General features: G+C 43.0%; 1 protein-coding gene across 1 annotated transcript in view; it reads right to left on the bottom strand.

Moving 5' to 3' along the window:
* LOC126466722 (inter-alpha-trypsin inhibitor heavy chain H4-like) overlaps positions 1-13,362 on the bottom strand; it is a 210,487-nt gene that overhangs the window by 132,619 nt on the left and 64,506 nt on the right. The window contains exons 5-6 of the mRNA XM_050096404.1: positions 4,669-4,783; positions 1,034-1,194 (exon numbers count right to left, since the gene is read on the bottom strand). Coding sequence (XP_049952361.1) covers positions 1,034-1,194; positions 4,669-4,783 — 276 coding nt within the window. The remainder of the gene's footprint in view (positions 1-1,033; positions 1,195-4,668; positions 4,784-13,362) is intronic.

Genomic DNA, 13,362 nt, shown 5'->3' on the forward strand with positions numbered 1-13,362 from the left:
ATGAGACTGTGTATTAGGATGAATTATATGTTTATGGGATAAATATGACGCAAAGCTAGCTTTCTTCCTCCCATGAAAATGGTACTATTGCTCCGGCACCGAAATGTCAGAGCATAAAACAATTTTAATTGGGACTTTTACCTTCCTTTTGTGTGAGATTATATGTCGGTCATCACTGTAGACCGCGCATTACGTAATTCCTAATGTTCTGGATACATCTTTATTGTATTTTATAATTACTTTGGTATATGTTCTGTGGATTTTTTCTAGGAATTTATTATGACATTTGCACTGTAACTAATTAAATTTCCCTTCCCTTTCCTCTCCATACTTATCTCCCATTTCACTTACACCCTTCCCTTTCTCCCTCCCAATTTTATCACTTACGAGCCGGCCATTGCGGCCGAGCGGTTCTAGGCGCTTCAGTCTTTAACCGCATTCCTGCTACGGTCGAAGGTTCGAATCCTGCCTCATGCATGAATGTGTGTGATGTCCTTAGGTTAATTAGGTTTAAGTAGTTCTAAGTCTAGGGGACTGATGACCTCAAATGCTAAGTCCCATAGTGCTTAGAGCCATTTGAACAATTTTTTATCACTTACAAATGACGTACTTCAAGTTATTTTATATCCAATTTAAGTTATTGGTTTCTATAATCATTTTTGGCCTATAGTCAAATAAAACATCATATGTGTTTCTTCAATACTGGCATACGGATACTAAGTCCCTCTCTTCTGTAACAATATTTCAATAATTTAGTTGTTTCCTATCTATTTCAGTGCTGTCCTTTCCCGCAGTTTTGCACACTAATTTCACACATACATTTTGCGCCCTAAATTTTACTCATCTTAATTCCACCGGCACGACATCAGTTCACTTGCTGCATTTGTGAAACAGTATCTAATGATAGCACGATATTTTGTGGTTTTATTATGATGGAGATGAATCTGACCTTCATTTGTACTCGATGGGTACATATTCACAGCTGCGAATGTGTGTTGTTGGGGGAGCAGTGAGGTGTTTCGTGGAGACTCACGAGTATTTGGTTGGGGCTGGCGTAGCGGTCCACGTCGTAGCGCACCACCAGCTGGCCGGAGACGCCCTCCTTGCCCCGCTGCCGCTGCTCCTGCTCGGTGGGCGACCAGCGCACGAAGGCAGACGACGGCGTGGGTCGCTCGATGCGCGCCAGGGGGTCCGCTGCAACAGACAGCGCAGAGAACGCGGCACATGACGGAAATTTCTATGTTTCATCATAATACCTAGTTTGCATCATTTGTTTACCACACTGGCAATACGATATTCTGGCAGCAAGGCTCTTACGTCCAGTTTTGGAGTGGCAATTTCTATTTCATCTACTCGTACAGGAACAGCACTTGGTGTAACAGCTAAAATGTGAAGCAGACTGACGTGCAACTATACCACACAGTGATTCCTGAAACCATCAAGTCCGTTCCACTGCATCCAGTACCTCTTAAATATTGTCTGACCACAACAAAACGGTCTCGCAAGAAAATGTTAAAAGAAAAGAAATTTGCAACGTAGAGTTACCAACTCGTATATTTTACATGTCCATCTACTGTCTTACTTACTCTGTGGTGTGTGGCGGAAGATAATTTCGCTCCATTTGTGTTCCCTTCAGTATGGGCTCAAATTTGGTGGTCACTACAGTAGATATATTCAGGATGATTAATATGTTGCTTGGCTTCTCTTGGTACGTGCCCTACAGAATTTTTAGAGTAAAAGTCTCAGTATTACACAACGACTTTCTTGTAGCATCTGCCCCTGGTATTCACCGAGCATTGCCGCAAAGCTTAGCCACAGCCTGGTGGATTGTTTCCTGAACACTACAGCGTAGTGTGCGCTGATCTGAAAGACAGAACATGAGGCACAGGTGGAAACAAAGCCGTGAGGGTTGATCGTGAGGAGCTATTTGGTAGCTCATACGATAAAGCACTTGCCCGCAAAAGACGCAGGTCTCAGGTTCGTATCCCGGTCCGGCACGCAGTTTTAACCTGCCAGAACGCATCAAACAGTGCACATTGTACTACGGAATGAAAATGTACTGTGTGAACAGTCTTCCAAGCTGTGGCTAAACCATGTTCTTTCTTTTGGGAGTGCTAGTCCCGCAAGGTATGCAGGGGAACTTCGATCCAATTAAGAAGGTATAAGATGGGGTACGGCGGAAGTAAAACTGTGAAGACAGGTCAGGAGGCCTGTTTGGGTACCTCAGTCAGTAGAGCACTTGCCCACGAAAGGCAAAGGTCCCATGATCGAGTGCAAGTCCGGCACACAGTTTTAGTCTGCCAGGAATTGTCAGTGCACACTCAACAGAATATTCATTCTGGAAACGATTATTGTTGTCACCAATACAGGGAACAGATGGACAGCCGTCACATAAGCGAACATTATGCATTCTGTCAACATGTGGCCTACTGATTTCTGTACCCTACAAACACCACACACCAATGCCCCTTCCTGTTGGAGAAGGAATTCATTTGCAGGCGTGTGGTGTCTCTCTTCTTCATTTCAGAGTAGCACTTGTCCTGAAGTCATCATGCATTTGCTGCGCAGTTTTTATCGTTCACAGCTCCCTCAAGCGCCATGGAAATTGTTCTTAACACATACCCTATTCTTAACACATGTCTTATCATCCTGACACTTACTTCCACGTGTTCCTTATCTGGCCGATTGTGTGGAGAGCTTCTTCGTTTCTTATCTGATCAGTCCACTTGACTTTCAGAATCTTTGTTCAACACCACGTCTCAAACGCTTCGACGCTTTTGTTTTCCAATTTTACAACAGTCCATGATTCACTTCCATACAACGCTATACTCAAAACGTACAGTTTCAATAACTTCTTCCTCATATTAAGGCCGATATTATTAGATTTATTTTGGCCGGAGTGGCTTCTTTACCGATGCTAGTCTCCTTTTTATGCCTCCTTGCTTCGTCCGTCATTTGTTATCAAGGTAGCAGAATTTCTTCACTTCATGTTCTCATTAGTTCACGGCTTCGATGTTGGGTTTCGTGGTTACCTCATTTCTGTTACTCCTCATTTCTTTCGTTTTCCTTCGGATTACTCTAAATCCACAGTATGTGGTTATTAGATTCTTCACTTTATTTAACATGTACTGTAATTCTTCCTCATTTTCACTAATAATAGCATCGTCATTTATATCCTGAATTTTAATCCAAAACATGGATCTTCCTTTTATTTAATCATTGCTTCTTCGATGTATAGACTGAACGATATAGGGTGAAGACTGCACCTCTGTCTTGTTCTATTTTTGATTCGAATTCTTCGTTCTTGTCCTCCGTTCTCTTTTCTTCCCTCTTGATTTTTGTACATATTGTATGTTATCTGTATTTTCCTATAGCTTCCACCAATTTTTCAATGAATTTGCATTTCTCTGTCTCCACATCGATCAGTTCTACGAATGTGTTTTGATTTTTCTTAAGTCTTTCTTCATTTATCAAGTGCAACGTCAGAACTGTCTCTACATCTACGTCTACATCTCCATACAAACTCCGCAAACCATGGCGTGGTGCATGGCGGACGGTATCTAGTACCACTAGGTGTCATTCCCATTCTTGTTCCACTCGTAAATGGAGCGATGGATAAATTGCAGTCTAAAAGCTTCCATAGGACCCCTAATTTCTCCCATTTTTCTTCGTGGTTCTTACAGCCTCAAATGAGGCTTCTAGTGCCTCGCGAAAAGAGCGTCGTCTTCCCTCCAGGAATTCCCATTTGAGTTCACGAAGTATCTTCGTAACGTAAAAGGGCTGATCGAAGACGTCAGTAATAAATCAGGCGGCACACCTCTGAATTGCTTCGATGTCTTCCTTTAATCCGACCTGGTGGGGATCCGAAACACTCTTAACCGTAGTCAGGAATCGGTCGCTCTGGCGTTATATACACCGTCTCCTTTGTGGATGAGCTACACTTCCCAAAATTTTCACAGTTAAATGAAGTCGAGGATTTGCCTTTCCTACTACCAACCTGACGTGCTTATTCCACTTCATATCACTTTGCAACGTTACGCCCAGATATTTAATCGATGTATCTCAAGCAGCACCCTATTAAAGCTGTATTAGAACGTTACAGGATTATTGTCCCTACTCATCCACATTAAGTTACGTTCTTCTACATGTACAGCAAACTGCCATTCGTCCCAAGAACTGAACTGCCTAAGTCATCTTGTGTCCTCCTACAGTCACTCAACGAGAGAACTTACCCGTACTCGACAGTGTCATCGGCAAAGATCCGTAAATTGATTCTCATCCTGTCCGTCAGATCATTTATGTATATGGAGAATAGGAGCGCTCCTACCAGTATTGCCTGGGGCATTCCTGACGGAACAGTTGTGTTTGATGAACACTCGCCACCTAAGCATACGTAGTGTGCTGCCTACATCTTTCCAAAGGCCACACTGTTCGTTTTCAGTTTTCTTTTCAATTTTTCTGTATATTACTATTGCCAGCAACATAGATGCATACAGTCTCAAGCTGAATATGTGACAGTTCTTGCACTTACCTGCCCTTGCTGTCTTCGGTATTGTGCGAATGATATTTATCCAAATTGTTGCTTCACAAAAAGAAATTTTCGAGTGTAGCATCCAATGTTCATAGTTCAGTTGGTCACACAGTCGTAAGGCGCGGTGCGCCACTTACTGGTATCGTCCGGCTCGTCCGTGATCTCGTTGTCACTCCGCATGCTGGGTACTTGCACCAGCCGCAGGGGAGCCTGTTCCTCCACGCGCACCTCCACTGACAGGTCCCTCACCACCTGCAACCGGGGACAGCACGTTACAAGCCGGACCACTCTTGAGGCAGGTCGCCGCGCGACAAGCAGCCTGCAGTACACCGTTCACTTACAAACTGTAGCTCGGCCCGCGGATGAGCACATGAAAGGACAGACAGAAAACAGAAAGCGTGGTCTACGTTTCATGGGCACTGCGGGCCGAATGACATTGGAATACTGGCGGAAACGTATAGGGTGTACTTAACCAGAGCATTGATACTACTTGTCGTACTGAAATATATATACCGAAATAGTCAACAAAAGTGAAACGGGGTCAAAAGCGTTTGATAAACTCGACGTAAATCAGGAGGTTAAACGCAAGTATAACACTTCGCCCGGTGTTCTACATATACAGGGTGTTACAAAAAGGTACGGCCAAACTTTCAGGCAACATTCCTCACAAACAAAGAAAGAAAATATGTTATGTGGACATGTGTCCGGAAACACTTACTTTCCATGTTAGAGCTCATTTTATTACTTCTCTTCAAATCACATTAATCATGAATGGAAACACACAGCAACAGAACGTACCAGCGTGACTTCAAACACTTTGTTACACGAAATGTTCAAAATGTCCTCCGTTAGCGAGGATACATGCATCCACCCTCCGTCGCATGGAATCCCTGATACGCTGATGCAGCCCTGGAGAATGGCGTATTGTATCACAGCCATCCACAATACGAGCACGAAGAGTCTCTACATTTGGTACAGGGGGTTGCGTAGACAAGAGCTTTCAAATGCCACCATAAATGAAAGTCAAGAGCGTTGAGGTCAGGAGAGCTTGGAGGCCATGGAATTGGTCCCCCTCTACCAATCCATCGGTCACCGAATCTGTTGTTGAGAAGCGTACGAACACTTCGACTGAAATGTGCAGGAGCTCCATCTTGCATGGCCACATGTTGTGTCGTACTTGTAAAGGCACATGTTCTAGCAGCACAGGTAGAGTATCCCGTATGAAATCATGATAACGTGCTCCATTGAGCGTAGGTGGAAGAACATGGGGCCCAATCAAGACAACACCAACAATGCCTGCCCAAACGTTCACAGAAAATCTGTGTTGATGACGTGATTGCACAATTGCGTGCGGATTCTCTTCAGCCCACATATGTTGATTGTGAAAATTTACAATTTGATCACGTTGGAATGACGCCTCATCCGTAAAGAGAACATTTGCGCTGAAATGAGGATTGACATATTGTTGGATGAACCATTCGCAGAAGTGTACCCGTGGAGGCCTATCAGCTGCTGATAGTGCCTGCACACGCTGTACATGGTACGGAGACAACCGGTTCTCCCGTAGCACTCTCCATACAGTGACGTGGTCAACGTTACCTTGTACAGCAGCAACTTCTCTGACGCTGACATTAGGGTTATCGTCAACTGCACGAAGAATTGCCTCGTCCATTGCAGGTGTCCTCGTCGTTCTAGGTCTTCCAAAGTCGCGAGTCATAGGCTGGAGTGTTCCGTGCCCCCTAAGACACCTATCAATCGATTCGAACGTCTTCCTGTCGGGACACCTTCGTTCTGGAAATCTGTCTCGATACAAACGTACCGCGCCACGGCTATTGCCCCGTGCTAATCCATACATCAAATGGGCATCTGCCAACTCCGCATTTGTAAACATTGCACTGACTGCAAAACCACGTTCTTGATGAACGCTAACCTGCTGATGCTACGTACTGATGTGCTTGCTGCTAGTACTCTAGAGCAATGAGTCACATGTCAACACAAGCACCGAAGTCAACATTACCTTCCTTCAATTGGGCCAACTGGCGGTGAATCGAGGAAGTACAGTACATACTGACGAAACTAAAATGAGCTCTAACATGGAAATTAAGCGTTTCGGGACACGTGTCCACATAACATCTTTTCTTTATTTGTGTGTGAGGAATGTTTCCTGAAAGTTTGGCCGTACCTTTTTGTAACACCCTGTAGATGTTCACTTTGGATTATAAATATTAACCGAAACACGAATAAGCACTTGTTTATTGGCTTTTGCTGCGTCAATTACCTGTTGGAAACCACTATCCACAAGCTGAGATTACTGGGCAAAGAACGTAAAACGAAGATATCTGTCCATAAGACTAAAGTCACCACATTTAGAAGCGGTGAATACGATCGATTAAAAATTGTAATTTATGACAAGATAACAGAACAAGCGAAGAGGTAACTATTTTCCAAATCATCTAAGTTTTCTGTAGGACCAAGAGGTAGATGAAGAAACTTGCTAGAATCCAGTATACTCGTGACTCTGTAAACAGAACTTTCGATAACAGGTGCAGGAAAGAAATTAAAATTGATATTTAGTGAAATCTACAGTACATCTCTACGGCAGTGAGACCTGGTCATTCTCCAAACAGCAGAGGAAATGAATTCAAGCATATTAAATAAGATTTCTAAGAGCCATAAAACGATGCACAAATACAGATAGAATTTTAAAAAATGGATATCAGAAAAGAGTTTAAAGTTGAATCGATAAACATTGTAACAGATGAACGTAGAGTTAAATGAAAGCATCGCGTGGAAGAAATGTTAGGCTGGCGACTATAACTACGAACCATAATGTATGTGCTACATGGTACAAGAAAACCCAAGAAGAGATGACATGAATAAGGAACAGGTGTCATGCCCAGTCTCTGAAAGTGAAGATATGTGGACATGGATGTTATATATAACTCTGATTAGTAAACAGAATGTTCTCGGTCAGGGGTAAGAACCACCAACCCCATCAATTTCGAATAAATATATTCAGCTTTCGCGGCCTTAAACTTCCGGAATAAGAAGTCATCCTCATTCTGCCGATGGCATTCTAAAAGAGGGCGGAGGAGCGGACAGAAATTCAGGGCAGTCTCTTGCCCTTGCAATGGGAAACTGTCCCTAAACGCGGAAGAACCACCAATTATCAAAGGCATGAGGACGTAGAAGGTAACAGACACCACTACATTGAAAACACATAATTTGTATACTAAGGAAACGTGGCTTGTAACTGATAAAGTGTTATGATGGTCTCTCCATTGGCAAAAGTTTCCTCCATGCGGATCTCCGCGAGGGGGCTGCGGAGGGGAGTTCACCATTAGAAAAAGATTGAATAACCAGCGGAAGGACATGGTACTTCGAGTGGCTGCGTGGAATGTCTGAAGTTTGAAAGTGACAGGGAACCTAGAAAATATGAAAAGGGAAATCCTAAGGCTCAAAGCAGATACAGTGGGGGTCTGTGAAGTGAAATGGAAAGAATACAAGGATTTCGTGTCAGACGAGTATAGGGTAACATCAACAGTAGCAGAAAATATTATGACTGGAGTAAGATCAGTTATGAATAGAAAGGTAGGGTAGAGAGTAAGTTAATGTAAACACTTCAGTGGTACGGATGTTGTCATCAGACTCGACAGCAAACCAACACCGACAACAATAGTTCTGGTACACATGTCGACGTCGCAATCCGAATATAAAGATTTAGAGAAAGTACACGAAAATATTCAACGAGTAATTCAAATGTGAAGGGAAATGACAATCTAATAGTCATGGGAGACTGTAATGCGGTTGTAGGGGAAGGAGTAGAAGAGACCGTTACGGGAGAGCTTGGTACTAGCAATGAGAGTGGAGAAAGACTAATTAAGTTTTCCCATAAACTTCAGCTAGTAATAGCGAATACTCTGTTCAAGAATCACAAGAATAGGAGGTATTCTTGGAACAGACAGAGAGATACGGGAAGATTTCAGTTGGATTAAATCTTGGTCACAAGGAGATTTCGAAATCAGATGCTGGATTGTAAGGCGTGCTCAGGAGCAAATATAGACACAAATCATAATGTAGTAGTGATGAAGAGTAGGCTGAAGTTGAAGACATTAGTCAGGAAGAGTCAATACATAAAGGAGAGGACCACAGTAGTGATACGGAATGAAGAGATACGCTTGAAGTTCTCTGAGGTTATAGATACTGCGGTAAGGATAGCTCAGGTGGCAGTTAAGTTGAAAAGGCATGGACATCTCTGAGAAGGGCAATCACGGAAGGTGGAAAGAGTAACGTAGGTACAAAGAAGCTAGCTGCGTAGAAACCATGGGTAATAGAAGAAATACTTCAGTTGATAGACGAAAGAAATACAAATATGTTCAGGGAAATTCACGAACCTAGAAGTATAAGTCACTTAGAAATATAATAAATAGGAAGTGCAGGGAAACCAAGACGAAATGGCTGCATGAAAGAAGTGAAGGAATGAAGAAAGAAATGATTGTCGGAAGGACTCATACAGAAAAGTCAAAGTAACCTTCGGTGAACTTAAAATCAAGGGTGATAACATTAAGAGTGCTATGGGAATTCCACTGTTAAAAGTAGAGGAGAGAGCGGATAGGTGAAAAGAGTATCTTGAAGTCCTCTATGAAGGGGAAGTTCTGGCTGATGACATAACAGTAGAAGAAAGAGGAGTCGATATAGAAGAGATAGGGTATCCATTATTAGAATCAAAATTTAAAAGAGCTATGGACGACTTAAGGTCGAGTAAGGCGGAAGGGATAAATAACATTCCATCTGAATTTTTAAAATCATCTGAGAAGTGGAAACAAAACGACCATTTACACCGCTGTGTAGAATGTGTGAAAGCGCCGATATACTATCAGACCTTCGGTGTGTAGAATGTATGAAAGTGGCGATATACTATCAGACATGGAAAAACATCATCCACATAATTCAGAAGATTGCAAGAGCCGACAAGTGCAAGAATTATCGCACAATCAGCAAAACGCCCCACACATCCAAGTTGGTGACAAGAATAATATACAGAGGAATGGAAAAGAAAATTAAGACTCTGTTGGATGACGATGAGACGGGTTTTAGGGAACGTTAAGACACCACAGAGGCAGTTCTGACGTTGCGTTTGATAATGGAACCAAGACTGAAGAAAAATGAAGACATTTATATGATTTGTCGACCTGGAAAAAGCATTCGACAATGTGAAATGGGGCAATAGATTTGAAACTCTGAGAAAAATAGGGTTAAGCTATAGAGAAAGGCGGGTAATCTACAATATGTACAACAGCCAAAAGGGAATAATAAGAGTGGGAAACAAAGATGGAAATGCACGGATTAAAATGGATGTAATACTGGGATTTAGTCTTTCGCCCCCACTGTTCAGTTTATACAACGAAGAAGCAACGACGGTAATAAAAGAAAGATCGAAATGCGGGATTCAAATTTAGGGTGAAGAGACTGACATAGTAACAAGAATACGTAATAAAGGATATGTTTTCTCCACTGATTTACGGTGTTATCCGTTTGGCCGGCCGGAGTGGCCGTGCGGTTCTAGGCGCTACAGTCTGGAACCGAGCGACCGCTACGGTCGCAGGTTCGAATCCTGCCTCGGGCATGGATGTGTGTGATGTCCTTAGGTTAGTTAGGTTTAATTAGTTCTAAGTTCTAGGCGACTGATGACCTCAGAAGTTAAGTCGCATAGTGCTCAGAGCCATTTGAACCATTTGCTATCCGTTTGAAGTTTGTATCATATTCAGAGGCAATATCGTGTTCGATACTGTACAAAGTGTGGAGTGCATTGGCACCAAGAGCAGAATTGTGGAAGTAAGAGGCAAAATGCGCGAAGACGAATTACAGGTAATCAGTTATGAAACACCAACGGGACGCTGTTCCCAGTAACTGTCGACGCTACGAAAATGTATATAGGAGTGGAGTGCTGTTTAATTGGCGTAATAATCGATAGAGAGCATAAATCCTCCACAATATGGGTCCGAGGCGTAGGGGATAATGATGCAGAATCACTGTATCAGCAATGTTACGTATTCATATTGGAGCAAAACAGTTGCGAGAGTATGAAAGTTTTGTCCCATGTAGATGAAGGGTGCTGCGCGATTCTAGGGTTGGATTTCTGGTGAAAATATCGTGCAAAAACTGATCTTCAGCAGTGCACCGGTGGAACTCAGTGGGGCGTTGTTCCGACTGAGGGAAGCTGTTTCCGATTCATACCTCGCAAAGGACAAGCCAGTCGAACTGTGTTCGAAGGGCCTGTACCAAGTTGCTGAAATTACATCGCTGGTGAAAGTTACATTGGATACGAGTAAAACTGTTATGCAGGTGGAGCTCCTTCGTCGTCCTTCAAGACGTACTGAATTAGTTGCCGCAGGTAGAGTCACCATTCCATAAGAAGAATAGAGGGCATAAAAGGAAAAATAGGGAGCCTGGAATACTTACACAAGCTGACCAAGAAATGCCATAAGCATTCAAGTTTCGGAAGTAAGTGGTAGGCTAGCATGTTTTACTTCAAATGCAGTCTCTGTGAAGGGGATTTACATCACGTTTTCATGTACCAAATAGGAATTTTGCTTGAGATGTTAGTTTAGAGTCTTCATCGGTTATAGCTATGTGTGTAGGAAGAGTGGGATTAAAGGAATTATTACTAATTATTGTATCTTGTTTATGTAATTTTCATCTTTTTCTGCTTCGGATATAGTTTTGTTAATGTAGGTAGCTGGAAATTTGTTCACTTTGATTAGTAAGAATGAGGTAAGTTTGTGTTTTAATTAACTGATAAGTAAGGTGTATGTTGACACAATGAGAGTTGTTTCCATGTGAATTATGCTGTATTTTTGGGTGTGGATCACAGACAATGGATCAGCTGGAAAGGAAAGGGAGCATGATAACAGCTTCCTTCTTCTGGTAGCGTCACCAACAAGGACGACCATGATGCGTATCATAGTTCTGGTACTGCTGTACCTCTTCAACGAGGAAGGTCAGATGCATTGCTAACCAGCCACTTTTGGTGCTAAAATTTGCATACCATGTGTGGAAAGTGAGAAACGAAATACGGAGGCTGGAGGTGGCGTTCTCGGAACTGCCCCTTGAGGCTAAGCAGAAGGAGTGGGAGGGGGGGGGGGGTGTTGAAAGAAGTGCAGGGAGAGTATCAAGACTTATGTCTCTCCCACGAAAGTCTGTATGAACAGTTACTGCAAGCGGTCGATTTGGTGCCATGTATGTTGCAGGGAGCTAAGAGAGAGTTTTTGGAAGTTCAGGTAGGTTATTAGAAACGATATTCGGGATCATAGATACCAATGGCATATGGGACTGAATGGTACTACAGTTGTGACTCAGTGGTGTACTATGAACTTGAGAATTTTGGAATGTACTGACCAACACTCGAATGCTGTGAAAGCTAATAGTAGACTTGACAGGCCATATGAAAACGGCCATTAGCATGGTGAATCATGATGTGAATGTTATACGAAAACGGTTAGGTATGCCTGACACTAGGGTAGCAGTAGCGAGACTTTTCTGATCACTAGCTGACAGCATCTCGTGTGGTGGTAAAGTGGCTGCAGGAGGTCATAGACCATGCAGTGCATGGGCAGTTGAGCCCTACACTGTTACCTCCTGAAGTGCTTCTAGACCACCTACAGAACGACCAGAAGCAACTACCAGCTGGGTTGTAATTCATCGCCAGGCTGAATAAACAATATCCTACAATTATTTTATGATCCCATAACGGTAGGAGTCGACATAGACAGTGCTCGACTCTATGTGCTGGTCCAGATTCCAGTAGCTAGTACAAATGTAGTACAGCTCATCCCAACCTGATAAAATAGGAGGGCTTGGGGAAATATGTACAAATACAAACAAATGAAGTAATGTAAATTTGCAAAGACGTGAAGAATTGAGTGCTCATATCAGTGGATAAAGTCTGTCTTTGTCTTTGTCTTAAAGATGTGCCTGACCCTCGTGGTTCATACCGACTTAGAGGCATACGAGATGCAATTATTCCTATGGAGCCTTGGAGAGCAGAAATAGAAGATAGTCACAGGATATCCTGGCACCCCATAACATATTTTCAAAGAGCGTTGTAACATCAGATACATTACATGCAAATGGTTGTTGCGAGTCGCTACAAGCAAGGTCAGTGTGGGGAAGCGATACGACTGGAGCTGCAGTGCAGCAGTTTGTTAATTAACAGCGCAACTTGTGACATCTTAGGACCAACGTTTCATTTCAAGGCCATCACAAATGTCACCATCATTCTAAATGTGATACAACCTTTGTTGTACTAGCCAGATAAACCGGCGTAAGTGCTCCCAAGCCAGAACCTAACCTGTCTCAATGACTGCTCGGAACTCATCTTTTTCTACACAGTCGGCGAGCTTAAAGTAACTCAAAGCGGGCACATTACTGCGCAGCACCACCACGTGCAGTAATATCGTAGTAATCGATGTTGCAGAGGTGTAATGGTGAGTGTCTCAGTTTCAGGCACTGGTGTGGCCTCAACTCTGCTTTGTGCAGCCTATATCTATTTTAGACTGAAAACCACCCACTCACCTAAACTCCCTGAGCACCAGTTTCGAATTGATCAGGTCAACCTTACGAAGCAAAACTTAGTTAAGTAATCAGCCACTGAACATTGTGTTTCACGCTGGATTAGTATCAGGAGAATGAAAATGCATGGTGCACAGTTGTCAAATTATGTGTCGTCGAGACCTTTTCCTGAGATGTAATGGTCTACGATCAGATGGACCAGATCTTCCATGGAATGGAGGCATGTTGCACCACAACTCCACCTCTTCCAACAGAACAAC

The sequence above is a fragment of the Schistocerca serialis genome, chromosome 1 (assembly GCF_023864345.2).
Source record: "Schistocerca serialis cubense isolate TAMUIC-IGC-003099 chromosome 1, iqSchSeri2.2, whole genome shotgun sequence".
NCBI lineage: Eukaryota > Metazoa > Arthropoda > Insecta > Orthoptera > Acrididae > Schistocerca > Schistocerca serialis.